This window comes from Sus scrofa, chromosome 6, assembly GCF_000003025.6.
Source record: "Sus scrofa isolate TJ Tabasco breed Duroc chromosome 6, Sscrofa11.1, whole genome shotgun sequence".
NCBI classification, from domain to species: Eukaryota; Metazoa; Chordata; class Mammalia; order Artiodactyla; family Suidae; genus Sus; species Sus scrofa.
In genome coordinates this window covers 37,224,765-37,252,632 of record NC_010448.4, presented here as the reverse complement: position 1 = coordinate 37,252,632, position 27,868 = coordinate 37,224,765, and the positions used below count along the sequence as shown (strand labels likewise).

Genomic DNA, 27,868 nt, shown 5'->3' with positions numbered 1-27,868 from the left:
GCATGAGACTATATTTTGAGAGTGCCTGTTCAAGAAAGAGGTTGAGGGGTGGGGTAGGGAAGTTGGGGCGCACAATAAAGTGTTGGGGGTATGGTGATTACACTGGATCTCATCCACTCTAGAAGTGGCAGCAATTTCATTTTACAGGAGTAGATACATACTCTAGATGTGGGTCTGCCTTTCCTGTCCTGAAAACTAATTAAAAAAAAAAATACTAAGAGAAACGATATGATGAAAGCTGACTTCACTGCTATTCACTTGAAGAAACAATCCTTAACAAAACATTGCATTATGAGTTACTAAAAAATTCAAGATAGAAACTCCAAAGTCAAACCCCTTTTCATTAGATTATTCTAACCAGTAAAATAGTGAAAATAGTCAATGTACGTGCAGTTTCTTTCCCTTAAAATACAGACACATAATCAAGTAAGTGTGTAGAGAAACATTAAATGGTTTATGCTTCAATTATCTCCATTCATAGCTTGAAAGGATTAAGCTACTGCATTTTAATCACTGCCAAGTACAGCACAGCCTTCCTTTCAAATGAAAAACCCTTTGGTTAATGCTGGCATCAAAAGGAAGCCAGAGTTTTAGAAACTTAAATTGGAAGTTTGACTATGTGAACTAGACCATGTTAGGAAAAATCAAAACAAAGGGCAATGATTAATAATGGACACCTAACAGCCTTCTGACATAGTATAGTATGAAGGAAGAGACTAAAAATTGTGATTTTTTGGAGTTCCCATTGTGGCTGAGCAGGTTAAGGATCTGATGTCTCTGTGAGGGTTTTATTGCTGGCCTTGGTCAGTGGGTTAAGGATGCAGTGTTGCCACAAGCTGCGGCATAGGTCGCAGATGTGGCTTCAATTCGACCCCTAACCTGGGAACTTCCCTATGCTGCAGGTATGACCGTGAAAAGAAAAACAGAAATTTGTGATTTCTTGTACTGTCCTTTCAGTGTGACATCCCAACATTTTAAGAAAAATATTCAAGAGAAATTAAAAAAAAATAGTGTTCATAATGTCATTTAGAGTTCTTACATGAAAAAAATTCTCCTTGGATGCTGAGAGTCACTACATTTGCAAGAAGTGATATTATATGGTTCGTTCTGAAAAAAACACAGCTAATAAAATATTTTTGTATTTTCTGGAACCATCAGACATTTTCAGTTCAAAGCAGTAATCTGTACTGTTTCTAAGCTTGAGCCAGGAGGATTTGCCAAGCTCATGCTCACATCTGTTCTGTAGTACCGTCCAGTTTTTCTTAGTCCCAGTTATATCAGTGAATGGGCAGCATAAGAGTGTAGAATAAAATTATCTTTCATCTGCTTCCACTTGTTCATAACACAGTACACCAAGGGCCATATGACTGCTGAAATCATTAAGATAAACCAGTTAATGCCAACAACTCTTCCCTTTTTCGCAGCAGCAGTTTAATTGCATTCTGAAGCTCAGAGGTCATCAACTCAAGTGCTATAAGGCATGAGGATCTAACTTAAATAAGTTAAGAGGTCCTAGTACAACCAAGATGATCAATAGTAAAAAGGCACGGGGCATTCAAACTGACTAAAGATCTCCAGATGGGAAAGACAGTAGGAGGCAGGGGACTAAGAGGACCTGAAAAGAGCCCGTCACTGAGAGCAACTAGTTAGCTCCAGTCAGTTGTTGTTGCTATAGAAATATAGTTTTTAAATATGAAATATCATATTTAAAATGCTGAAAAATCTTATTTAAAATCGCAGTTCAAAATATTTTAAGCTGTATGGAAAAAAATTAACATGTCTACTGACTCAATTTGAGAAAAAGATAAATAGATCAATCCTCTTAATAGATTATTATTTTGATTAGATACTGCTTGCAGAGAAGCAACCCTGCTTCTTATATTCCCTTTACCAAACAACACTACCAGATAATATTCTTTTTTTTTTTTTTTTTTTTTTTTTTTGTCTTTTTGCCATTTCTTGGGCTGCTCCCGCAACATATGGAGGTTCCCAGGCTAGGGGTCGAATCGGAGCTGTAGCCACCGGCCTGCGCCAGAGCCACAGCAACGCGGGATCTGAGCCGCGTCTGCAATCCACACCACAGCTCAGGGCAATGCCAGATCCTCAACCCACTGATGGAGGCCAGGGATTGAACCTGCAACCTCATGGTTCCTAGTCGGATTCGTCAGCCACTGAGCCACGATGGGAACTCCACTACCAGATAATATTCTGTTCAGATGCATTAATATAGTAAGATGATATGAGGAACCTGTCTAAATGGGTCCCCATTCACAAGACACTATCCCAAGGAAGAAGTCTAAATTTCTAGGGATCATTTTAAAATTTCACTTTTTAAGTTCACGACTTCCTTTCTCTTTCCTATCCTGAAACACTGGGCCCCAAGCAAAGATTTACTATGCTGAGCAGAGAGCTCCGACTAGAGACTTGCACACCACACTCTGGAACACTGGCCCACATTATTATAATGAAGGCCCTTAATGCTGGGTAAACAATAAACCTACTCCTGCCTTGCCCTTCCTTATCCGTCAAATCCTTATCAGAAGTACATTTGCTGTAAGAAAAAAAGACTGATGGGTGCCTTTCCACTGCCCTGAAATTGAATGTTTAAGGGGGTTAATAATTTTCATTTGATGAAGACTATTTAACAAGTAAGAACCTGGATATATTCTAATCACTGTATTTTTATTACAAGGAATTTGTTTTTTATAACTTGGATGTTGCATTTTTTAAGAGAAATGCAATGAAGGTAATTATGGTAAGTTAATGCTCTTCTAAGATCAAAAATATTAGTACTATTTTGAATTCTATGGTGTCATATATGTATATCTCAGCTGAAGTCAAATATTTCCTCTACTCCGATGAGATCAGAGTCACAAGGTATTTGGGAGAGTTTGCAGTTTTAATTTTCCCAAACTTGTAATGTTTCTATGGGTTTCGAATTAATGTCTATAATTTAAAATTCCAATATGAGAAGACACTCCAACTTCTAGAAGAATCCTCTGTGTTCCAGAGGTAAAAGGTTCATTAGAGATGATAACATTTAAGGATGGAAAGAACCGGAGAAGAGGAACTTGGTATTAATCATCACTAAGATTTTCTGATTTTCCATTAGCTCTCATGAAATTTAATTTTCTTGAATGAAGGGTTTATAGTACAAATTTTAGAACTGCATCTGGCCTGATGTTTTTTTTAGGGCAATGCAGTCTGCATCCATTTAGTTTACACAATAAGGCCTCCTATCTCCATTAGTCCCTTTCATTCCAAAATCCTGACCCTTTCTTATCATGTCCATCTATGCCTCGTTGCTAATTTATAAAGATGTCATACTGGCTAACTGTTCAACAGCTACCTACACAAAGCTGTACTATCCAAAGCTATTTCTTCTGGCAGATGAAAAATGGAAGCTAATATTTCTGAGTATCTGTCAGGATATTAAAGGATTTTGCCACCAAACTGATCTTTTATGCATTTCTGTCTAATGGCTTCATTTTTAAGGAATTCTTAATTTTCATTACATGATGGGCTCCTACTTAGGCATTGAGGTTAGAGAAGAAACCTGAATTTTGCTCACAAAAAATTGTGTCTAGATATTTAAAATCAAATTCAACCTGAAAGTAATTTATTTCTTAAGTGGCACAATTTGATCACAGTGATGAATGATGTAAAATTTATGAGTAGAAGCTGTCAGTCTCTCTGACAACTACTATATTAGATCGAACAGCAAAATACAATACATCATGGTCAGCAGAGTTTAGCAGATTATTCTTGTAAATTCAAGAGCAGAACAGTTAAATATAGAAAATGAGTTATTTAAAATGATTGAAACTCATAGTTACTCAAAAGCAAATCTCTGGCAGTAGGCAGTTATGCCCCATCCAGTCCAGAAACTCTTGATTTGTGTACTATCTTCTATTCTTAACTTGCTTTTCCAAGCACCAAAAAAGAACCTTCAGCAGACTAGAGTAACAGTGGCCTTAATGAGATAATCCATCTACATGGTTTCCATGCATCATTTCTGGAACACACTACAAGGGAATATTTTTGCCAGATCTAGAGCAGTAGAGTGATAAAATGCTTGAAGTGTACTAAATTACAATAAACTAGAAAAAGTAAAGCAAAGCATTAACCTCCCTGGGCTTCATTTCCTTGCCTTTAAAATGAAGTCATTAGACTAAATGATCTTTATATTTCTTTCATATCTTATTTACCTACTGATTCAACATCTTTTAAGGATCTCCTCTGTGCCTGGCACTCAATTTAGTATTAGAGATAAATACAAACAAGGCATGCTCCTTGCCTTTGAGAACTTTTTGTCCCTAGAGGAGACAGGTGGAAACTGACAAATAGCACATAGCAATGGCTCAGCTAGAATTCTGAACATATATGCAGAGTACTGAGTTGGCTGAGGTAGTCACTATTTGCAGGAATTGGGGAGGGCTTCACTGAGAAGGTGACATTTGTGCTGGTCAGAAACTTGATAGGTAACTAGGTTTAGAAGTTATAATACTCACATTAGTGAAATGCTAACACTTCCAACACATGTCATTTTATAGTATATAAAGCTCTTTTTATATGAAATAAGTTAAAATCAAATGATCAGATCATCAAGAAACTTCAAGTTAAAGCAACTTGTTAAAAATAATGAGACAGAGAGTTCCTGTTGTGGCTCAGCAGTAATGAACCCAACTAGTATCCATGAGGATGCAGGTTTGATCCCTGGCTTTGCTCAGTGGGTTAAGGATTTGGTATTGCCGTGAGCTGTGGTGTAGGTCACAGATGTGGCTCAGGTCCCACGCTGCTGTGGCTGTGGCGTAGGCCAGCAGCTGTAGCTCTGATATGATCCCTAGCCTGGGAGCTTCCATGTGCCACAAGTGAGGCCCTAAAAAGCAAAACAAAACAAAAAGACATACTCATGGCCTCTAGGTCATTCAAAAACAAGTATTAGGTAAAGCTTATCTTATTAATACAATATACACACTAAAGTACACTTAACAACTACAAAAATTGCTTATATACCCATTCCGGCCATAGGAATTTTGAAATTCATGATAATTCGGAGAATAATTTCTTCAAGATCATGGAATTTGATCAGTCTCTCAACATTACAAGTGAAATTATAAATATATATATATCTTAGAGCAGAAACAAGTACACGTAATGTGTTAAACATGAAATGATTAAACATGAAAAGTATATATTAAATGCATTAAAATTTCCTTTCAAATAGCTACATGAAATAATTTAAGAAATTTGATAATTTCAAAAGCATATCTTTAATATGTGAAACAGACAGTTGTAATGCAAACCTTACAGTTACTACTAAACCTCTCATTAATCTTTTTTAAACTGTCTTTTTTGCCTTTTGTAATGCAGTGTAGAATGCTATTTACAGATCATGTTTAAAGTGCTCACTTCAATAAGAAGGATTTAACCTTTCTTTCTTAATGTCAAACAGCCTTACGTAAGAGTTGAAACTTCATTATTTAAAACTTAATGAAAACATTATACCGAAAATGAGAAGACATGGCTTGTTAAGCCAGATAGGAAAGTTCTATCGATGCCTTGTAAATTTGTCGTTATTTAATTTATACCATAATCTCTAACAGAACAGAACAATCCACATTATAATGACCCCTCAACTATAAACCTTCCTCTTGAAATAGCTCACCCAGAAAAAATGAGCACCAAAATTCAATGCCACAGGCTTAAACAAAACCCACCATTTAGTACTCTGATGGACTACTCTTACAATGGCAGATGCCTGCTAAATGCAAAAGTTCTCTCTCCAGAATGTGTGTGAAGAGCTGGTGCTGCAGACCCACTCTGCAGCAAAACAAGGATTTTAATTACTTCGTCTTTCTAAGCATGGATACTAAAATTGTTCTAAAATACTCTCAAAGTGCCTGATCCCCTAAAAGGTCTCTAAGATCCCTGGTGCTACAAGAGTATAATTAGATTCCTGGTCATTAAAAATTTAAGTTTCTTAATTCCATGATTTCAGTCAGTTCAGATTTAAAAAAAAAAAAAAAATTACTAGAAACCTAGCTTTCCTAATTTCAGAAACAAGGGTAGGAACGGTGCAAATAAATACTTTCAGATAGCTTTGTTTTGCATGCTATCATACAATATGAAGAAAGAGTCTTATGATTATAGACAATTTGTACAAGGGGAAATGTAAACATCCTGGACAAAACATTTTTAAATGAGTTAAGTGAACTATTAATAGAAATTGACTTAATTCACCTTGAATATGACTAGATAATAATTCAAACACTTTAAACTACTTATTGAACATTAATTACAATGGGCATTAAAAAATATGATGAGCTACCACAATCATTTAAGTTTACTGGCAGAATGTGTGCTGCTTGAGGATGCTGTAAACTGTCACTCAGATTAAAAGTCAAAGCAGGTTCTTGTAATTCAGGTGAAGTGCCTAGGCAAACAAGCTTGATTTATAAGTGTATACTGCAATCTAAGCCCATGAAAAGGTAACCAGTAACAGTTAAAAATGTCATTACAATTCTGTCGATTACTGACAAAGATTGAAAGTAATCTTCAGGTGATTAAGAACCACTATTTGCGGTTTATTAATACATGGAAAACACTATATAATAGAAGCAAAACATGAAATTCTATTTTCATTATTACACAGTCAGTAAGAACGGCGTATCTTAGTCCAAATACTGTTTTAAAATGAAATTATATTCTAGAGTTCTATTAATGAAAATATTCAATTGCAAAATCGTGTCAAAAAAGCCGAGTGTCAAAAACTTTTATTCCATTTCTGCAGAAAATACATTATTGCCTTGTTTATCATCAGCAGTATGCAACCCTGGATATCAGATTAAGAACATATCTATATTCAGAAAGTAGGTATGATGAAACATCAAACCATGCAACATAATCTGCTACTAAATGTCATATCAGTCTCCTGGGTAAAAGACAGTCTAAAGTTTTAGATATCTGATGACCCAATTTATATCTTTACAGTTATCCCAAGGATATTTCATTAGTTTACTTGATAGTAGCAGAAAAGACTCAACCGTCCCTTTTTATTTTCTGAAATATATGGGGGGCCAGGGTGAGGAAGGAGGTCTGCATTTGCTCTGAAGCTGCTCAGAGCAAATACACTGCTAACTGCCAAAGCACGAACTGATACGAGCTGTTAATAGTTGTTGAAATGTGTGTGCTGTTTTCTTCTCCAAGAGTAGCAAGAGGGAGGGAAGAAGAAGGGAAGAAGCAAAGAGGGGAAAGGAGACTGACAGACCATCTGACATCTATCAGGATGAGAAAGGAGACATCAATTTCAAAGTGTGACCAAGTGAAGAAAAAGTCCAGGAACTATGAGACTGAATAAAATGAGGGTTTGACTTTAGGATGTGAGTGTGAGATCAGGGTCAGCCTCGAACTCAATGATTATAATGTGTTCTTCCTGGAGAAAGACTGTAGGTGACTGGGTTTACGTAGGATTTGGATCTGAATGTGATAGAATGAGAGGCTGTTTGTGATGAGGTACCATGGGTAGGGAGGGAAGCTGGATGCAGAATGGGTGGACATAAAATCGCAAGATCAGTAAGTGGACTGGAGTCTCAACAAGGTTCAAGAAGTGTTGCATGGGAGGCCCTTGAGCAGGCAGCCTAGGATAGGAGCTGTGGTAGGAGAGTGGGATATCTGATTATTGATTTTGGGTATAGTTTATTTGCTGGTACCTGCAAGGTACAGGGAGTGAACTGAGGTGCCTGAGGTGAGGAGGTCATGGTGCTGGGCTAGGTCATTGCTGTGGACGATGAAATCATCTAAAATGATGGCAGGAGTCAGATAACTGCCTGGGAGGCATTATGTCTCCAGTAAACTATGAAACCTGTATGTGTTAGTAATGAAAAATGGAAGACGGAAGGTGGCAGAAGCCTCAGAGGAGTAGGAGATTTGCCTAAATATAGAGCAGAAATAGTTCATAAGAGTAATTTGCCTCCCAGGGGGATATTTGGCGACATGAAGAGACATTTTTGGTTACTACCGCTGTTTAGAGGGTAGAGGCAGGGGCTACTGCTAAGCTTCTTACAAAGCACATGACAGCTCCCTACAGCAAAGAATTATCCAGCTCAAAATGTCAATAATGCCATGGCCGAGAAGCTCTTAGGTAGACTTAACAACATAAGCAAAGGCCTGGAAATGAGGAAAACTGGAGGCTGCTCAGGAAAAAGCCAAGTTTAGCTCAACTGTAGTGTAGGATTACCAGCAGAGGAAGTCAGAAGATAAAGTGGGAAAGGAGGCAAGGGTCCCACTATCTTCAGGCTAAGAGACCAGCATCTAATTTAAAGGACAAAGAGACACACTGAAGACCTCTGGGCAAAGAAATGACACGAAGCTTTACATATGATTGGAGCCTTATCAATAATTTGCCTTTTCAGTTTTCAAGCACTTTTAAGCAGCAGTTCATCACTCACTTCACTGATGTCTCATCTCCTTAACAACAGTAAGGCCCTGGATAAGAGACATCAGGTCCCAGAGTTGACGAGGTACACAGAGTCTGCTAGCCTGAAATTCAGACTTTTAGCTACACTGCTTTGCCACACACACTGTTCAACTACTAAAGACAGAGAAAACATGAAAAACTTTAATTTCCTCTCCTCTCTCTTCATTCCCAGTGTCTATTTAGAGGTGCTAGGGAACAAAGAAACGGCAGGAAGAATGACACAGGAAAAGAAAGAAAATGCTTTGAATTAATAATATAAGAAGTATTTAAATACTTCCTGAAAAAGCAGAGTGTAAACTGTACCACTCAATTTTGGAAATATTCATGAACGCTAAAACACCTATCACTAACCTATCACTAAACTTCTTCAATCATTTTAACTTCTCCTCTTCAAGAAGGAAATCATTACTAACTCAAGCTTACACTTTCACACTATTTTTTTAAGCTGATTATTCAGCTTATTTCAGTTAGCAGTTGCTTTCTATAATGATAATATAAACAAGTCAATCTATTTCTGAGAAAATACTTGATTCAGGTTGCCTTTCCTGTTCCTCTCCCTGGAAATAAATTAGACACCAACCAAGGTCACCAAGGCAATAATGCCCCCAAATAAATCAGATCCTTTCTGACAGGTAAAAGAATTTAATCTGCTGGCAGGCAGGCAGGCAGGCAGGCAGGCAGGCAGGCAGGCATTCTATTCAGAATGATAACCATAATACCAAAGTGTCACTTATTCCCTCTCCAGTGCACCAAATGGAGCCCTAGTGACATTAAAGAGCTAATATGATTTCAATGTTGCTCTTTCTATACTCATGGAAAGCTTATTTACCAGACAATGTTTTACTGAACATTGATCAGAGAGAGAAGCTCACTTCTCCAAACCACATGCCTGGATAGGCTAGATAAAACCCACCATGGGAAGAACCTTCCAAATCAAGAGAGAGAGAGCTTCTCTCCCTCTACTCTTAATCAGCTAAGTGTTTCCCTTGCTTCACAGATCAAATTTAGAGGTGTAGGGCTACTCTGACAAACTGCAGAGAGTATAAGAAATGTTACCAAGGGGCAAGTACACTAATTGGTATCATTTATTAACAGATTCAGTGAAAATGAGATAACGGGTAAATGGCGCAATACTATTAAGTGGATTTTAACTGAGAGCTGTATTTTGTTTTCCTTCTTTAAGAAAAAACACTTTGAGATATACCTCAGTAGACAGTTGCCATCAGAAAGAGTTCTGAAACCTCACATTCCCTCCATCTGTTATCAGCTATAATAAAGCCCCCTTCTACTTCATGTAGCATACATTTATAAGGTGCATTTTTAATACACTTTACATAGGCTCATGGTTTCCTATAACAAGTATAGATTTTGTTTTACCTCATGTGACAGTTGTATTTTTATCCAAATGGGAAGTTATCTTTTTTTTTTACTATTTCCAGGGGCTGAAGGCCACATATAATAGTATGCCTTGTGTCTCTTGATATTAATTAAGCAATCTCTGTCAGTGGGGTCAGGTAGTTCTCTATGTAATTGTGCTTTCATTGTCAAAAAAGAATACAGTGATTATCAGGTGGCTTTTTAGTTCTACATGTTCATGTATTAGAATGGAATGAAGTCACAGCTAACTTTATGTGCTATACTACAGGCATTGTGCTAGATACTTTGCATATGTTCTCTAATTTTATTCCTTGACCTACAAGGTTAACACTCTCATTTTTACAGATGAGAAGTCTGAAGCTTAGCCAAAATAATTTGTTTCAGCTGGCCAGTGGTAGAGCCAGGGGAATCTGGATCCAATGGATTCCAAACTCTGCGGTCTTAACAACAGCGGCACACTGTCTTCCCTAGCAACTGGCTTTCTTTCATTTTCATTCCTTCCTTAGTCATTCAAATAGGTATCACTAGGCACCAGAATGGTGTCAAGAACAGGGGCTAAAATGGTGAACAGAGCAGACAGTCATTCTCCTTAACAGGCTGACATTCTACTAGAAGAAAAAGTGGACGAGTCATTATAATAGAGCGGTAGCCATTACACTGGGGGTCAAAGCAAGCTTCTCAGAAAAAAGAGAGGTCTCAGCTGAGAGCTAAGGGATATGTACAAGTCAGCTAGGTGAAACAAGGGCTGGAGCAATTCAGAGTATCTTAGGCCTGAAGCATAAAAAGATGGAGGTTAGTAAGAGTTAAGGCTGAAGAACTGGGCAGAAACCAGAACAGGAAGGCCCTTGTGTGCCAGAAGGGAGTGGTAATCAAAAGGCACTAAGATACTTTAATAAGCACGTGATAAGATCAAACTTCTATTGTAGATGTCAGAATGCTACCTGAAGACTGGACTTGAAGAGGAGGGCACTGGTGGCTAGGAGACCAGTCAGGAGACTCTCATGGTCAAGAGAGCAAGATAAAATAGTGCTGTAACCCTGGGTAGCTGAAGTAGTGGTTGTTTGTTAGGAGGCATAATCACAAAGGTTTGGGAACTGACTGGGTGTGAGGCGTGAGAAAGGAGGGGAACAAGAATGGTTCTTGTAAATGGCTTGGTAACTAAGGAGATGTTGTCACCATTGAGACAGGAAGTAAAGCAGAACTGAAGAAGTTTTGAGGGAAAGGTAACATGATCTGTTTTGGACATGTTGAGTGTGAAATGTCTGTGGGTTACAGGAGTGGTAAAATCCACTAACAGACACCTGGGATAGGAGATCTGTAACCAGGAGTTGGTGGCATAACTCATGTAATTGATGCAAGCCACTGAAGTGGACAAATCAATGACGTGCCCAAGAGGAATGTTTAGTGTAAAAAGGGAAGAGGGCGGAGGACAAGAAGAATTCTGAGTTTTACCCAAATTTATGGACCAGAAAGAGGAAGAGAAGCCCATAAAAGATTCTGAAAAGAAACAAAACCAGGTTTCACCATGGTCAAAGAAAGGACTGAAAATTTATGTCAGAAGCTGCCCAGAGGTTAAATAAGAACAAAGAGGAGAGGAGGCTGTGGTCAGTAGTGCTGGGAGATAAGGACTAGGTTGAGTCCATGGGATGGACACCTGAAATGAGCTATGGGTGATGGCCATGGGGATAATTATTAAATGGGACAGATTTTGTTTTGTTCACATGGGCACATGGTAACTGCTCAATAAATGTCTGCTGATTGACCAAAGTTGCAGAATCATTTTGGTAGCAAAATTTGACACTAATTGAATCTTTTTTTTCAAGCCAAGGATTTGAAACTTTTTACTGGGTCATGAAATCAATTTCATCAAATTTTAAAATAAAGTATAACACATACAGGATGGGTAAGTCTTGTTATGTAAAAATGTTTACATATTATAGGTATATAGCTACAAACATACATGGTTTAACTATGTGTGCAGATTATGATATATTTTCTTACTATTGTTCTTAGAAATATTCTAAAACCCACTGCATTGAGCTATGTGATACTATCCCTATGTTTAGAAATGAGACAGTTTCAAAGGGACTTGCCCAAATCCCAGGCTGCGAAGGCAAGAATCCAAAGCCAGATCTGGCTAGATGCCATGGCCATCACTCCCTACAGGACCTTGGCTTGGGCCACCTGGAGCCAGTGTGCATGTGTGGCTGTTAAAAAATTGTTCACTTATCATTCTGTGATAAATATCTGAAGTATATTTCCATTTGGTACCAAATGCCCCACTGACTTCAACTATTTTGTTTGATCTCAACAGCTTTTATAGACTCAATTTACAGGTTAGAGATTTAAATGACCAAATTGTTCAGTATATAAGATGACTTTTTATTTCTAGAATATAAAACATGAGTATAAATATCTTTGCACAGAACAAAGAATAGATATATAACATACTAGAATCTCCTGTACTGAAATATAGTTGTGTTTTTAACACATGAAAAAAACTGTACTTCATGCAATAACCACCACTTAATTTGAATCAAAGAAAGAAATTCCGTGTTGTTATTCTACATTAAAGTTAACATATTGCACTAACATAAGAAAGAAGTAACTTAAAATATTTAATGTTTTTTAAAAGCTCATAAAGAGACTCTATAACTGCAATGACCAACATGCTATACTTTTTGTGGAAAAACTAATACAATAAGCACACATTATATTTGATACTTTGTTTTTAAAAAGATCGCATTTGCATTATTTATAGCATTTGTTCCTTTCCCTTCTTCATAATGAATGGAAAAAAAGAAGTTCATCTACTTTGTCAAAAACACCAAGCCAACACCACTGAGCTTACTGGAGCACCTTTTATTTTTTTACTTTTAAAAAGCTGGTACTCGAAAGTTAAACATCATGTGGAAACAACCAGATAAATCCAGAATGTGGAAAATTCTGTAATACAAGTGTCCTGGACTCTTCAAAATATCAGTATCATTTTTAAAAGAAGCAATAATATAGCTAGATTAAGAGAGAGTATAGAGATGTAATTACCAAATGTATATGAGAATTTTAACTGGGCTTTTAAATAGGGAAGAAATGTTATGAAAGGTATTTCTGGAGTAAGTATGAAAGAGTAAATATGGATTGCTATTATGATATTATGGAATAACTACTAACTTTCTTAAATGTAATAATGTGGTTGTGTAGATCATCCTAGCTCTTTGGGGATGCATGCTAAAGTATTTACAGGCGAAGTGTCAAGATATCACAACTCACTTTCAATCAGACAAGGAAAACTCTCTATTTACCTATGTATGTATGCAAACACGCATGTATGTATATATGTGAAAATACAGCAAAATGTGAAAACTTGTTCAATCTAGCTGAAGAGTATTGTAATTGTTTTCAAAATATTTTCTTAATGCTTGGAAGTTTTCAGAGTAAAAATTCAGGAAAAGAAAAAACAAAAGTCAGTGCTGAATGTATCAGCTTTTAATACATAGAAACCAAAAAAAAAAAAAAAAGCAGATTTAGTGCTATACACAGCAGTGCAGTGGCATTACAGCATGCATTTATTGAAAGTTTAACTAGACTATAAATCAACAAAATTAAATTTTTTTTTTTTCTCTTTTTAGGGCCACACCTGCGGCATAAGGAAGCTCCCAGGCCAGGGGTCAAATTGGAGCTGTAACTGCAGACCTACATCACAGCCATGGCAATGCAAGATCTGAGCCATGTCTGTGACCTACACCACAGCTCAAGGCCATGCCGCTGGATCACCACCCACTGAGAGAGGCCAGGGACTGAACCTGCATCCTCATGGGTACTAGCTGGATTTCTTTCTGCTGCGCCACAAAGGGAATTCCCCCAAATTTAAATTTTAAATCAACAATGCAAAAGCTTGAACTACACTGAAGGGAGTGGTATCTATAGAGACAATGGTGAAATCCTCATTGACACAGAGAATCCTTTCACAAACCAGAAAATGGTTAAGTACCATTTATTCCTGGAGGCTTTTCCAGTCTATCTTTAGTGGCAATACTTAATATGCAAAAAGAAATATATATTAATATGAGAATATAATTCAGCTATGCTATAGATGAGAGAGATCTAAGTATTGAAATCTTATGGTTAATAAAAAATTAAGTGAGAAAAGGGAAGTTACAAAATGGTATACAATGATGGACTCTCATTTTTGGTAATCATTTTTTAAAACTGTGACATAATCCACACAAACAAAATCAAAGATATAAAGAATAATAAAATAAACATTCAAATATCCTCTCCTCCTTTCTGCCACTCAAATCCAGTTATCTGCTAAATCTTTGCTGCTTCTTCCTCCACCAAAAAGTTACTTTCTGATTATAATTTCCTCAGTTTTCTTTAAAATTTTGCTAGACTCACTGATATACACACGATATAGATTACTTAGTTTTGGATAGTTTTAAACTCTACCTAAATTCTATCACTCTTCTGAGACTTCTTTCGCTCAGTATTTCTAGGTTCTCTCTATGGTAATGTGCATAAGCTTAATTCTTTAATTTTTTTTCACTATGTAATCAGAGCAGTCGTTTCATTAAACAATTTTGCAAATGTGATGCATATAAAAAGTTTACTTTGTGGTTTTCATTTAATTTCTCTGATTTCTATAGATGTTGAACATGTATGTTTATTGGCCTTTTCTATTTGTTCTTTGATGATATGCCTGTTCATATTTTTTTTTCCAGTAGGCAGTCTTTTTTTCTTCATTTTTCAACTCTTTATTTATATTGCTATAAAAAATAAATAAGTCTCTTATTTTCAACTCAATTCATGCTTGGTTTCATATGTTGCAAATATCGTCTCCAAATTGTTACTTGTCTTCTCAATTTGTTTTAATGGTATCTTCTGATGAAATAGGTCTTATATTTTGATATTGTCCTTACATCATACATTTAAAAAATAAAATAAAATCACATTGTTTGTGCACAGAACACGTTTAGAAAAACAATCTGGTAAACATAAACCAAAGCAATAACAAGATTAATATCTAGGGTTTCAGGTAAAGTGGGACTTTGTTTTCAACATTATATATATCTATAATGTTTGGACATTTAAAATGAGTTCTATTATTTAATTCTTAACCAGGGGTCTTTCTAGAGAGTTTACGGGTAGTTCTTAGGGTATTCACGAACATAAAGTTTTGTTTTTATAGGCATTTTTTTTTTTAGGAGAGATTCCATAATTTTCCCCAGATTCTCAGAAGGGTTTAGGACCACAGCAATATTAAGAACACATCTCTATATAGTCTATGTAAAATACATAATAAACTGAGAGTTTGGAGGCAAGAAAGGCTTTGGGATTCTATGGCATGATTTCTAGAGAAGTTATTTAACATTTCTATGTTGGCTTCACAATGTACATAATGGGGTTAATAACAGAACTTGTTCCATAAGGTTGCTCTGAAGATTAAATAAGTAAATATATATATAGACTGCTTAGAATAGGGCCACACTCATTCTCAGGGCTCAATAAATGATAGTGATTATTCTTATTATTAATTCCTGCCTCTAATTAAATCAAAATAATAAAAATTGCGGCATATTCAGTACTCTGAGAGACTTGTGGGGAGGATGAAAAAGGAGCGGCACCCCTGGATTACGCCCAGGTACTAATAATGGGTTCTAACAGTTATGCAATAAGCAAGTATAATATTGCTACAACAGACTAATATCTCTGTAATGTTTCCTCTCAGAAGTGTTTAGGAATAAACGTGTGAAAGTATCAGAGAAGTTAGAGGATCCTTACAAGAAAACACTTCTTAATACTTTTGTCTCCCTGGTTCCCTATGCTTATCAGATAACATCAGAAACAACTACAGTTTTTGGTAAACAGGTCTCTTCATCTTTGCTGATAAAGATCAACTATTATTTAGAACAGAATTCGAATCAGTTCAAACCGAATGCATTTAGAAAAGATTTATGAGATAACCATATGACAGCTAAGGGTTGGAATGGTTTCATTTGTATTTTTTAAAAAAATGGACAGAACTCTTTGAGAAATGTCTCATTATTTTCTACATTTGTTTAAATAAAATTCTCAAAGCCCAAGTTCCTAAGTTTTATATACAATTCTGAGAAACACCTTGTGGTATTTTAAAAGAAAACCCACTCAATAATTTATCTTTGAACGTCTGCAAACAAACATCATTTTTATCAAGAGCTTCCTTTGTTAGCTGTTAAATCTTTAGCTGAAAGAGGCTTACCAATTACCAATTAGGGAGAGTTTCAGCACCTAAAAATATTCTAGCTATCTTCAGATTCTGTTCGGTGACTGAAATTGTTACTATTTATTCAAAAGACATCCATCAAGTCCCTATTTGGTGCCAGGCACCCTTCTAGGCACTGGAGAAACAAGAGCGAACAGAACAACAACAACAACAAATCCCTGCCCTCATACAGTTTATGATACAGCATGCGGTGACATAATAAAAACAGTAAGTGTATAGTATCTCAGCAGGTGAAAGAGCTTTGGGGAAAATAAAAGCAGAGAATAAGCAGAGGGGAGTGCTTAAAAGCTGCAATTTCAGATACAGCAGGCCTCAGATACAGTGAGAAATAAGATGACATGTGAGCGAAGAAGTGAAGGAAGTAAAGTTTACTTGGAGAGATAACTTGAAAAGAGATGATATTAATACCTGGAGGAGTAAAATTCCAGGCAGAGAAAATAACTACTTGTCCCATACCCTAAGACTGGATCTTGCTTTGCAGTGTTTAAGAAACAGCAAGGAGTTTAGTGTGTTCAAGTGCAAGGCATCAAGTGAGAAAATAAAATACAAAGTCAAAGAGGTAACGGTGAACTAAGGTACACGCGGCCTTTTAGGCCATTTTGTGCACTTCGGCTATTCTCTAAAAATAAGAAACCACTAGAAAACTTTAGGAAAAGTGACATGACCTGATTTTCATTTTTAAAGTATCAGAGCAGCTCATGTGTTGAAAACAGACTGTTGTAGGACAAGTGTGGAAGCAGGGGAACAACAGCTGGAATAATTCAGATGAGAAATGACATTTTCTTGGACCAGGATGGTTACAGTAGAGGTGGTGAAAGTGGTCAAGTTGTGGATATATTTTCAAAGTAGAATGAACAGTATAGTATTTCTTGATAGATTTGACGTTGGTTATCATTGAAAGAGGTGGTGAGGAGACTCCAACATTGTGATAGAGGAACTGGAAGGATGGGGCTATTATTTAGTGACATGGGAAGATTATGACGAGTTGAAGAGGTTTAAAGGGAAAGATCCAGGATGTGTAGGAAATGTGGTCCGAAATGGCTTATCAGACACAGATTTGATGTGGCTATGGCTGGTAGGTGGTTGGATATGTGATCTTAGAGGTGGGAAGGAGGTTCAGCCTGGAGACAGATGAATTTGGGAGTCATCAGAGTGTAGATGATGTTTAAAGACCTGAGACTGCCAAGGGTGTGCAAGGAAAGAAATACAAGAATCTTGGATAGTTCCATCAAATGCACAATAAACAAATAATACTCTTAAGTATTAATGTGTGTCTGGGTCTGAGATTCTGCTGCATTTCAAAATATTTAAGGCACAAATTAGTGTGCTTAAAAATCAAGTTTAAACTTCTGAATACAGCATGAATAGAGTGATGTCTTGCTATAATGACAACCTTGAGATTCATGCTATTGTAAGCTCTTGAGTTTGGCAATCCTGTTTTTCATCTTTGAACCCATGGTTTGTATACTATGCCTTGCAGAGTAGAAGCTTAATAAATAATTATTAAAATTGATGAATTAACAAAAAAGTATTTGTGATATTAAAGAAATTTTCAGGTCATGTTAAAATGACAATCAAAACCACAATGAGATAGCCACCTCATACCTGTTAGAATGACTATCATCAAAGTGACAGATAACAAATGCTAGTGGGGATGTGGAGAAAAAATCCCTTGGTAGGATTATAAATTGATGGAGCCACCATGGAAAACAATATGGAAGTTCCTCAAAAATTAAAAATAGAGCTGCCATATGATTCATCAATTCTGCTTCTGGGAATACATCTGAAGGAAATGGAACACCTCACCAAGAGATCAGCCTCCAAGTTCTTTCATTTGGTTGCCTGTCAAGAGCTAGAAACTAGAGCCATGACAATTATTTGGCAGGAACAAGAAAGAAGGGTGGGAGTTAGGGTACTTACAAAGATTGTTATAATCTATCTGACTTGTCACAGCCAAGATCTTATCTTTGCTTGATAAATGTATGTACATATGAAGGATATTACATTACTCGTTCTCATTACTTTGTACAGTGACCCCAGTCAACTAGAGGCATCCATTTACTTTGGGCAGAAGTTCTCAAGCTTTCTGGTGTCAGGATTGCTTTATGCTCTTAAAAACTACTGAGGACCCCAAAGAGTTTTTGTTATGTAAGCTTTATCTATTGACATAAGAGATATTCTATATTAAAAATTAAAACTGAAACATTTTAAAAACACATGAATACATAAGCATACACACAAGATGTCTGAATGATGAAGTTATTCCATGTTTTAAAGATTTTCTGGAAAACTCTACTGTACACTTATGAGAGAATGAGAGCAAGAATGACAGTAAAAAGAGTAAAAAGGCAAATAATGTCTTTTTTAGGAAAATTATTTTGACCTCACGGACCCTCCAAAATGGTCTTTGGGATCTTCAGGGATTCCCAGGCCACACTTAGAGAACTGTTGGCCTAGGGAAAAATTAGGGTTATTATAGCAGGGCTGGGAAAAAAAAAAAAAAAAAAAAGAACCAATATTCAGCTTGTGATTTCCAAAATGTCAATTTTTGAGTCTCTAGCCAGAAAACAGTATTTAAATTCAGGCTTTGTTGAGAATGAAAACAGAGCCAAATCTCCAGAATTCTGTTTCCATATTAAAAGTAAAACCTAGGGATCTGAACAAATTTTACTTTAAGTTACAGGTAGAAAGAACTCAAGTCTGGATGTCAGCTACCTAGGGACCCAAAGAGATTGCAGGAAGACAGAGTAACGTCAAGGCCAGTTTCCCTGACTACTTCTCCTGATCTCAACGTGAGGGCTCAACTTGGAGGGATAACAATGATGAAGTTGAAAGGAAATCAGAGTACAAAGGGAGACCAGGACCCTGCTTCCTACTGGAATTCAGGGGGGAGCCTGTCTTTTAAGATGATAGCTATATACAGGGGTTATCCTCACAGAACAGAGAACAGAGCATAGAGGGGTTAACCTAATATTCTCAAACTTCCCTTGATTTTCATGTATGGAAAAGGGACTTAAGATCCCCTGTGTGTAGTTCCCATTGCAGCTCAGCAGGTTAGGAACCTGATGCAGGATGATGTAGGAACCCTCTGAGAAGATGTGGGTTTAATCCCTGGCCTTGCTCAGGGGGTTAAGGATCTGACATTGCCACAAGCTGTGGTGTAGGTCACAGATGTGGCTTGGATCTGGTGTTGCTGTGGTTGTGGTGCAGGCCTAGCTGCAGCTCTGATTCAACCCCTAGCCTATGAACTTCCATATGCTGCAGGTGAGGACATAAAAAGAAAAAAAAAAACAAAAGAGAAAAACAACCTTGTGATGACTCTGTGGTGATCAACAGAAGCCAAGATGAGGGCCAGTGGATCTTCCCTGGGCTATTATGGTACAGGCAAATGAATTCCATGGTAGAGGATGAACAATGGCCAGTTCCAGTCAGAGGGCTGGATGGAAGAGTTAGAGCTTCAGAGGATTTAAAACAGAGATTCAAGGCAGGATCGAGTCATCCAGCGAAGATTATGAGGCTCTGACTGGGCCAGGAGAAGAGAGCAGGAGGTCCCCAGCTGCCAACTTCAGTGGTAAATGCCAGCAGGGCACCTAATACATACGGGCCATCACTATGGTGGCACAAGGACCTCTGGGCAAATACAAAGACCTCTCCTTCCAACTCCTGGAAGAAATACAAGCCTATCTTTTTTTTTTTTTTTTTTTTTGCCATTTTGCTATTTCTTTGGGCCGCTCCCGCGGCACATGGAGGCTCCCAGGCTAGGGGTCGAATTGGAGCTGTAGCCCCTGGCCTATGCCAGAGCCACAGCAACATGGGGTCCGAGCCGCGTCTGCAACCTACACCACAGCTCACGGCAACGCTGGATCCTTAACCCACTGAGCAAGGCAGGGAACGAACCCGCAACCTCATGGTTCCTAGTCGGATTCATTAACCACTGCGCCATGACGGGAACTCCAACACAAGCCTATGTTTAGGCTCACCTACTTGACATTTTGCTAGGAGGAGAAATGAGTTAAGAGCCAGAAAAACTGAAAATTTAACCAATAAATTAAAACCTTCGAGAGACCAAGCTCTATAATTTTGAGAAGTTTAAATTTAAGTTTAAATGCTTATGTATGGGACATAAGATCTCTTTTGAAATGCATGTGCTGGTTGGGGAAAATCTGCAGCGGCAAATCTTTCCCTTGTTTGCACTGGTTTATCACCCAGGCTAGGTAGATACCCTGTGAAAGTTTTGTTGGGATATGTGGTGAAGGGAAGCAGTACTTCAAGGGATGAAATCAACATTGTGCAAACATTGTCCTCACTCTTGGAATACTGACATTAGGGTGGGAGAGTAAAGCAGAACTGAAAATGTTGTGTTGATACCACTTTGAAGAATCCATCCTGAAATCACTCATATGTGTTCACACCCCCAGACCAGCCACAGCTTTTTTGAATAAATTAATGAAGTTTAACAGTACTTCAAAAACTAAAAGTATGCTTTACAGAATTTATATGTATTTACTTTTGGATTTTCCAATCATTGTAATGGGATGAGTTATATCCCTGTCATTTATAAATAAAATATAAAATCTACTGAGAAATTGCTTTGAATATATTTTCTAACATGTGACAATAATCACTGTTATTCTTTCATAAAAATTACTTAAAGGCAAAGTCAGTGTTGTTTAAGGAAGTCTAGTATCACTGAACTAAAAGAAACTAAGTTTCTAAAAGCTCATAAGATAGATCTTCCTTCAAAAGGGAATTATGAAAAAAAAGCCTTTCTGTGTGTATGTGTGCCAATATAAATGGAGTAAGATAACAGAAAATGAGCCAATAACTATAGAAGTTCCTTATCTTGAAAAAATAAGCTTTTAAGGTAACTTCCAGGACAATGTATTGAAAACTTTATTATCATTTTTTCACATGAAAAACACCAGGTAAGCCAAACTAAAAGTAACCTCTCTTTTCTTAAACTTTCCTTATTCCAATCTGAACCCATAAACTATGAGAACCATAAAAATCTTACTGGGCAAAAGGCTCAATGTGTGACCTAATTTGTTTTGAAGCAATAAAATCCAAAGTAGATTTGAACACTGAAATTTTCTTAACTTTGCAAACTTTATCTTAATAATGAAAATGCTCTAGTAAAACTCATAATCATCCAGAGTTAATAAAAAGTTTAAATTATAAAATATTATTTTCTACCTGTTTTTAAAATAGTTTAGGAGTTTAATCAGGAAATACTTTGAAAGGAAGGAAGTTTTATTACTTTTAGCAACTACTAGGCATGCTGCTTTACTCATGTGCACTTAGGATACTACATACAAATGTAATTGTAAAAGCAGATTTGTAAACTACTATAAAAAAATGGGAGGATTAAGAAAAATAAATAAAAGGCATTTAAATTACAACAAAAAAAGTTCACAGTTGATATGATCTTACATGTAGAAAACCCTAAAGATGCCTCCCCCTCCCCCGGCAAAAGAAACCCTGTTAGGACTAATAAATGAATTTAGTAAAGTAGCAGGATACAAAATGAACATGCAAAAATCAGCTGCATTTCTATACACTAACAGTGAACAATGCAAAAAGGAAATTAAGAAAACATTTCAATAGACTCAAAATGAATAAAATACTTAGTAATTAACCAAGGAAGTAAAAACCTTGACAATAGAAATTACAAAATATTGCTAAAAGAAATCGTTAAAACAAATAAATGAAAACACATTATATGTTCATGGATTGAAAGACAATATTGTTAAAATATCAATACTACCCAAAGTAATCTACAGATTCAGAACAATCCTTATCAAAATCTCAATGGCACTTTTTATAGATATAGAAAAACCCATTCTAAAATTCACACAGAATCTCAAAGGACCTCCTCATAGTCAAAATGATGTTGAAAAAAGAGCAAAACTAGAGGACTCACATGGTCTGATTTCTAAACATATTACAAAGCTATAGTAATCAAAACAGTGTGATACTAAGACAAGGACAGACACATAGATCAGCAAACTAACAGAGAGCCCAGAAATAAACTCTTGAATATATGGTCAAATGAATTTTGACAAGGGCAGCAAAACCATTCAATGGAGAAATGACAAGTCTTCTTAACAAATGGTGCTAGGAAAACTGGACATTCATGCAAAAAAATGAAGTGGACCTTTATCTAACTCCATGTATTTAAATTCACTCAAAATGGATCCAAGCTCTAAATGTAAGGGAAAAAAAGTATAAAACTTTTAAGAGAAAATGTAGGGCAAAAGCTTCATGGCAGTGGATCTAGCAATGATTTCTTGGATAGGACACCAAAGGCACAAGCCACAACCACAACAACAACAACAACAACAAAAAAAAAAAAAAAAAAAAAAAAAAAAAAAAAGAGAGAGAGAGAGAGAGAGAGAGAGAGAGAAAAGGACTTCATGAAATTAAAAAAAAAAAAAAATTGCATCCAAAGAAACAATCAATAGAGTAAAAAGGGATCCCACAGAATGAGAGAAAATATTTGTAAATCATGTATATGATGAGGGAGCAATATTCTGAACAAAAATCAACAACACTAAAGAAACAACCCAATTAAGAAAAATGAGCAAAGGACATGAATAGCTGTTTTTCCAAAAAGATATGCAGATGGCTAATACCCACATGAAAAGTGTTCAACTTCACTAATCACTAGGAAAAATTCAAATCAAAACTTCAATGAGATACCACATTATACCTATTAGAATGGCTACCACCAAAATAACAAATATTGACACTATGGAGAAATTGGAACCCTTGTATATTGTTGGTGGGAATGTAACATGATAAAGTTGCTGTAATGGCCTTTCCTCAAAAAATTAAACATAGAAATACAATATGATCTAGCAACTCCACTTCTAGGTGTATACCCCAAAGAATTGAAAGCAGGGTCTCTTAGAGATGTTTGTACATCCATGTTCATAGCACTATTCACAATCGTAGTTCATAGCAGTATTCACAATAGCTAAAACGTGGAAGCTGAGCAAAATAGGGTTTATACACAATTCAGCTTCAAAAAGGAAGAAAATTCTGACACATGCTACAACATGGATGAATTTTTAAGCACATTATGCCAAGTGAAATAAGCCATTCATGAAATAACAAATGCTATATGATTTCACTCATTTGAAGTACTTAGAGTAGTTAAAAACAGAGATAGAAAGAAAATAGAATAGTGGTTGCCTGAGGCTAGGAGAAAGGGATGAATGTGGAGTTATTTAATGGGTATAGAGTTTCAGTTTTACAGGATGTAGAGAGTTAGACGGTATTATGAGTATATTTAATACTACTGAACTTAAAATGGTTAAGATGGTAAATTTTATGTTATGCATATTTTACCACATTAAAAAAAATTGGAAAAAAGATGAGAAGGAAGAAAATTCAAGCATTTAACCTCCCTGCCTCAGCTGTAGCTCAGATGACTAAAAAGATAATGACAGTTCTTTTTTTTTTTTAAATAGAAAATTCCAGCGAATAATATATGATGAGAAGTGATAGATTTAGGGTGCTATGATTTTGTAACTCCTACTGAAATAATAGACCTGACAATGATCATCAATAGCTGCTAAAACCATGAGGAGAGCATTATAATGAACAGTCCATGGTAAAGAAAACAACTGATCAATCTTAACATCACAATAGAGAGAGCCTAATCATGTTTCTTAACACCCTATGGATAGAACCAGCAAAACCCCGACTCTGAGAAATCTTCTAAGACAGATTTTTGTCTAGGCATGTACCTTGTTTAGATCTTGATTTGATAATTAATTAGGAGATAAATAATTAGGAGAGAATTGGGACATTTTAAATAGTGAATAATATTGGATATTAAGGGAATATTGTTAAATTGTTTTATGTTTGAAAATGACCTCATGGTTATTAAAGATAAAAAATTATCATTTACAGATACAGACTGAAATATTTATGTGAAATGATATAATATTTGGGCTTTCCTTTGAAATTACTGGGATGGGAGGGGCTCATGGTGGTTATACAGATGAAACAAGATTTCCCATATGTTGATTATCTTGAAGCTAGGTGATGAGTAAATGTGAGTATATCATACTATTCTGCCTGCTTTTCTACGTTTAAAATTTTCCATAATAAGAAGTTTTTTTTTTTTTTTTTTGTCTTTTTGCCTTTTCTAGGGCTACTCCTGAGGCATAAGGAGGTTCCCAGGCTAGGGGTCTAATTGGAGCTGTAGCTGCCGGCCTACATCAGAGCCACAGCAACTGGGATCCAAGCCGCGTCTGCGACCTCCACCACAGCTCACGGCAACGCCGGATCGTTAACCCACTGAGCAAGGCAAGGGATCGAATGCGCAACCTCATGGTTTCTAGTCGGATTCGTTGACCACTGAGCCACGACGGGAACTCCTAAAAAGTTTTAAAATCTTTGAAATTATTTAATACATAAGTTAAATATATCTCTTATAATTAAGTTTACAGCATTTATTTTTCAAATTTTTGATTAAAGTATAGTCGATTTACAAGTTTATGCCAATTTCTGCTCTACAGCAAAGTGACTCAGTCATAGGTGTGTGTGTGTGTATATATAGTCTATCCCAGGAGATTAGATATAGTTCCCTGTACTATATAATAGGTCCTCACTGTCTATCCATTCTAAATGTAATAGTTCACATCTATTAACCACAAATTCCTAGTCCATCCAACTCCCTCTCCTCTCCCCGCTGGCAACCCATAAGTCTGTTCTTGTCTGTGAGTCTATTTCAATTTTGTAGATAGGTTCACTCATGTAGTTTACAGCATTTATTAGCCAATAATTTTTAAATGGAAAGGGAAAGAGACATTAGGTAACATATAACTGAATTATCGTGAATTCATAAGTGGAGAATCCAAATTGTGATATGGTTAACAAAGAGCAAAAACAATAACTGAAGACATTTATTACACCTAATACTTTTTACATGTATCTGATATCACTGACTTCCTTATAACCTTTTAACATTTTGATTTGAACATTCAATTCAATAGTAAATGATTACTGAGAAAACAGTAAAAATCTCATCATTCTTTGGGAGTCTAAAAGATTTGTATTTTACATTTATGTGCAACTTACCAGCTGTAAAATCTTGAGTCAGATCAATGAATGCATGAGAATGTGGAATTCGCATTTTACTTTTAGTAGTCAATGCAGGATGCCATGATAAATTCCTAAACAAAACAAAACAAAACCTTAAGTTATTTTAAAAGTTTATCTATTCTGGAGCTATTTCACATACTCTAAAATTCATTCTTTTAGAGTGAGTTTCAGTAGGTTCAGTGTGCAACCATCACCACTATCTAATTTCACAACATTTTCCTCACCTCTAGAAGAAACTATATTCATCAGTAACTTCTCATTCTTCCCTCCCTCAAGCCTCTGGCAAACACTAATTTTCTTTCTGTCTTTATGGATTTCCCTACTTTGGACATTTCATATAAATGGACTCATACAAGTGGCCTTTTGTGCCTGGTTGCTTTCACTTGAAATAGTACTTTCAGGTTCACCCATGTTGTAGCGTGTGTCAGTACTTCAGTCTTTTTTATGCCTAAATAATATTTAATTATATGGCTATATTTTTTGTTTATCTGTTCAACTGTTGGGCATTTGACTTGTTTCCATTCCTGGCTATTATAAATGACACTACTATGAATACTCATATGACAAGTTTGCATGTGGAAATATACATATATTTTCAAACCTTTTGGTTATATACCTAGGAGTAAAGTTTCTGGGTCAAAGTTGCTGGTAACTCTACGTTTGACTGTCTGAAGAACTGCCAAACTGTTTTCCAAAGTGGCTTCAGCATTCGACATTCTCACTAGCAATGTATGATAAGGTTCCAATATCTCCATTCCATTGTGAACACTTATTACTGTTCCCGTGTTTTATTAGAGCTATCCTGTAGGGTTCCTGTGGTTTCTTTCATTTATATTTTCCTAATGTCTAATGATGTTAAGTATGTTTTCACACGCTTATTATGTACTTGTATATCTTTGGAGAAGTGTCTACTCAAATTCTTAGCCTATATTTAAATTGGGTTATTCATTGTTTTGAGTTGTGAGAGTTCTTTATATATAGAGTGGATTCTAGATCTTTTTCTGATATATGATTTGCCAATATTTTCTCCCGTTCTGAACTTCTTCAGTTTCTTGATAGTGTCCCATGCTATAAAAAAGTTTTTAATTTGATGAATCCAGTTCATCTAATTTTTCTTATGTCTTATTCTTTTGGTGTCAGATCTAAGAATCCATTTCCAGATCCAAGGTTATGAAAATTGAACCCTATGCTTTCTCCTAAGAGTTTTATGTCTTATATTTTTGTCTTTGATTCTTTCAAGCGTAAGAAAAATTAATTTAATAATATAATGGGTGGTATTTTTCCAAGGCCGGTGAGAATGATGAGTATCTTTTACAAATGTTAATTCCAAGGTTTTGAGCCATGCAAAAGATTGAATTTAGACCCCTACATATCCAAAATTAACTCAAATGGATCAAACAGCTAAAAGAAGTAGGAACTCTCATACATTGCTGTTGGGAATATAAAATGGTGCATTAGTTGTGGAAAACAGTTGGGTAGTTCTTCCAAAAATCAAACAATGGATTACCATATGACCCTACATTTCTATACCTAGGTATATACCCGTAAGAATTGAAAAACAGATGTTCAAGTAAATACTGGTACGTGAATGTGCTTAGCAGCACTGTTCACAATGGCTCAAAAGTAGAAATAACCCAGACATTCACCAATGGATGAATGGATAAACAAAATGTCATATATCCATAAAACAGAAATATTATTTAGACATAAAAAGAACTGGAGTACTGATACATGGTACAATATGGATGAATCTTTAAAATATAATACTATGTGAAAGAACCCTGACTCAAAAGGTTATACCTGGTATGATTTCATTTATGTGAAATACCTGTAACAGGAAAATCCTAGACAGAAGGCAGAGTAGTTAACAGGTGCTGGGAGTAGCGAGGAAAGGGAGAGTGACTGCTTAATGGGCAAAGGGTTTCCTTTTGGAGACAAAAAACTATTATTGTTACTAAGTGATGGTTGCACAATGTTGTAAGTGTTCTAAATATCATTAAATTGTACATTCAGTAATGGTTAATTTTAGTAAGGTTATGTGAATTTTATCTCATTAAAAAACCAACAGTACAAAGTTTTCATATACCTTTATTTTCTCCTAATGTTAAAATCTAAGGTAACCACAGTATATTTATTGAAATCAGGAAGGTCACACTGGTAGACTATCAAGAATTATAGAAAGAGCAAGTTTCAACAAAATCATTCCTCTACAATTTCTCAACAGGGAAGAACATTCCAGTGTCAAAGCCAACCCCACTTATCAAGGCTCTGCTTACATCAGCTTCCTCCCAAAGGCCTTTTCTCTGTTTTCCTGTTACACTTTTCTCTACCAATGGCACTTTGGCTTGCATTCAAGTTACTTGAGCAACTTCTCTGAGAGTATACCCCAGGTAGCCTGAATATTTGAATCTGCAGTGCCTAACCAGGACCTGACTCCCAAATACTGGCTGAACTGAATCTTAATTCAGTCATCAAACACTGACTGGACTGAACCATAGTCTCAAGTGGCACCCCCTATTCTTCTCTACTTCTAGTTAGCATTTGCTATTTTTTCTTCACAGTACTATGTCCAGTCCAATATGGAAGCATAGATATGTCATCTCTGAAGAGCAATTAAAGGCTAATTAAGTCCAACT

The 27,868-nt window shown here is 36.1% G+C and overlaps 1 protein-coding gene across 1 annotated transcript in view; it reads right to left on the bottom strand.

Annotated features, from left to right (window-relative positions):
• ITFG1 (integrin alpha FG-GAP repeat containing 1) overlaps positions 1–27,868 on the bottom strand; it is a 237,279-nt gene that overhangs the window by 178,278 nt on the left and 31,133 nt on the right. Inside the window, exon 6 of the mRNA XM_021094239.1 lies at positions 25,209–25,303. Coding sequence (XP_020949898.1) covers positions 25,209–25,303 — 95 coding nt within the window. The remainder of the gene's footprint in view (positions 1–25,208; positions 25,304–27,868) is intronic.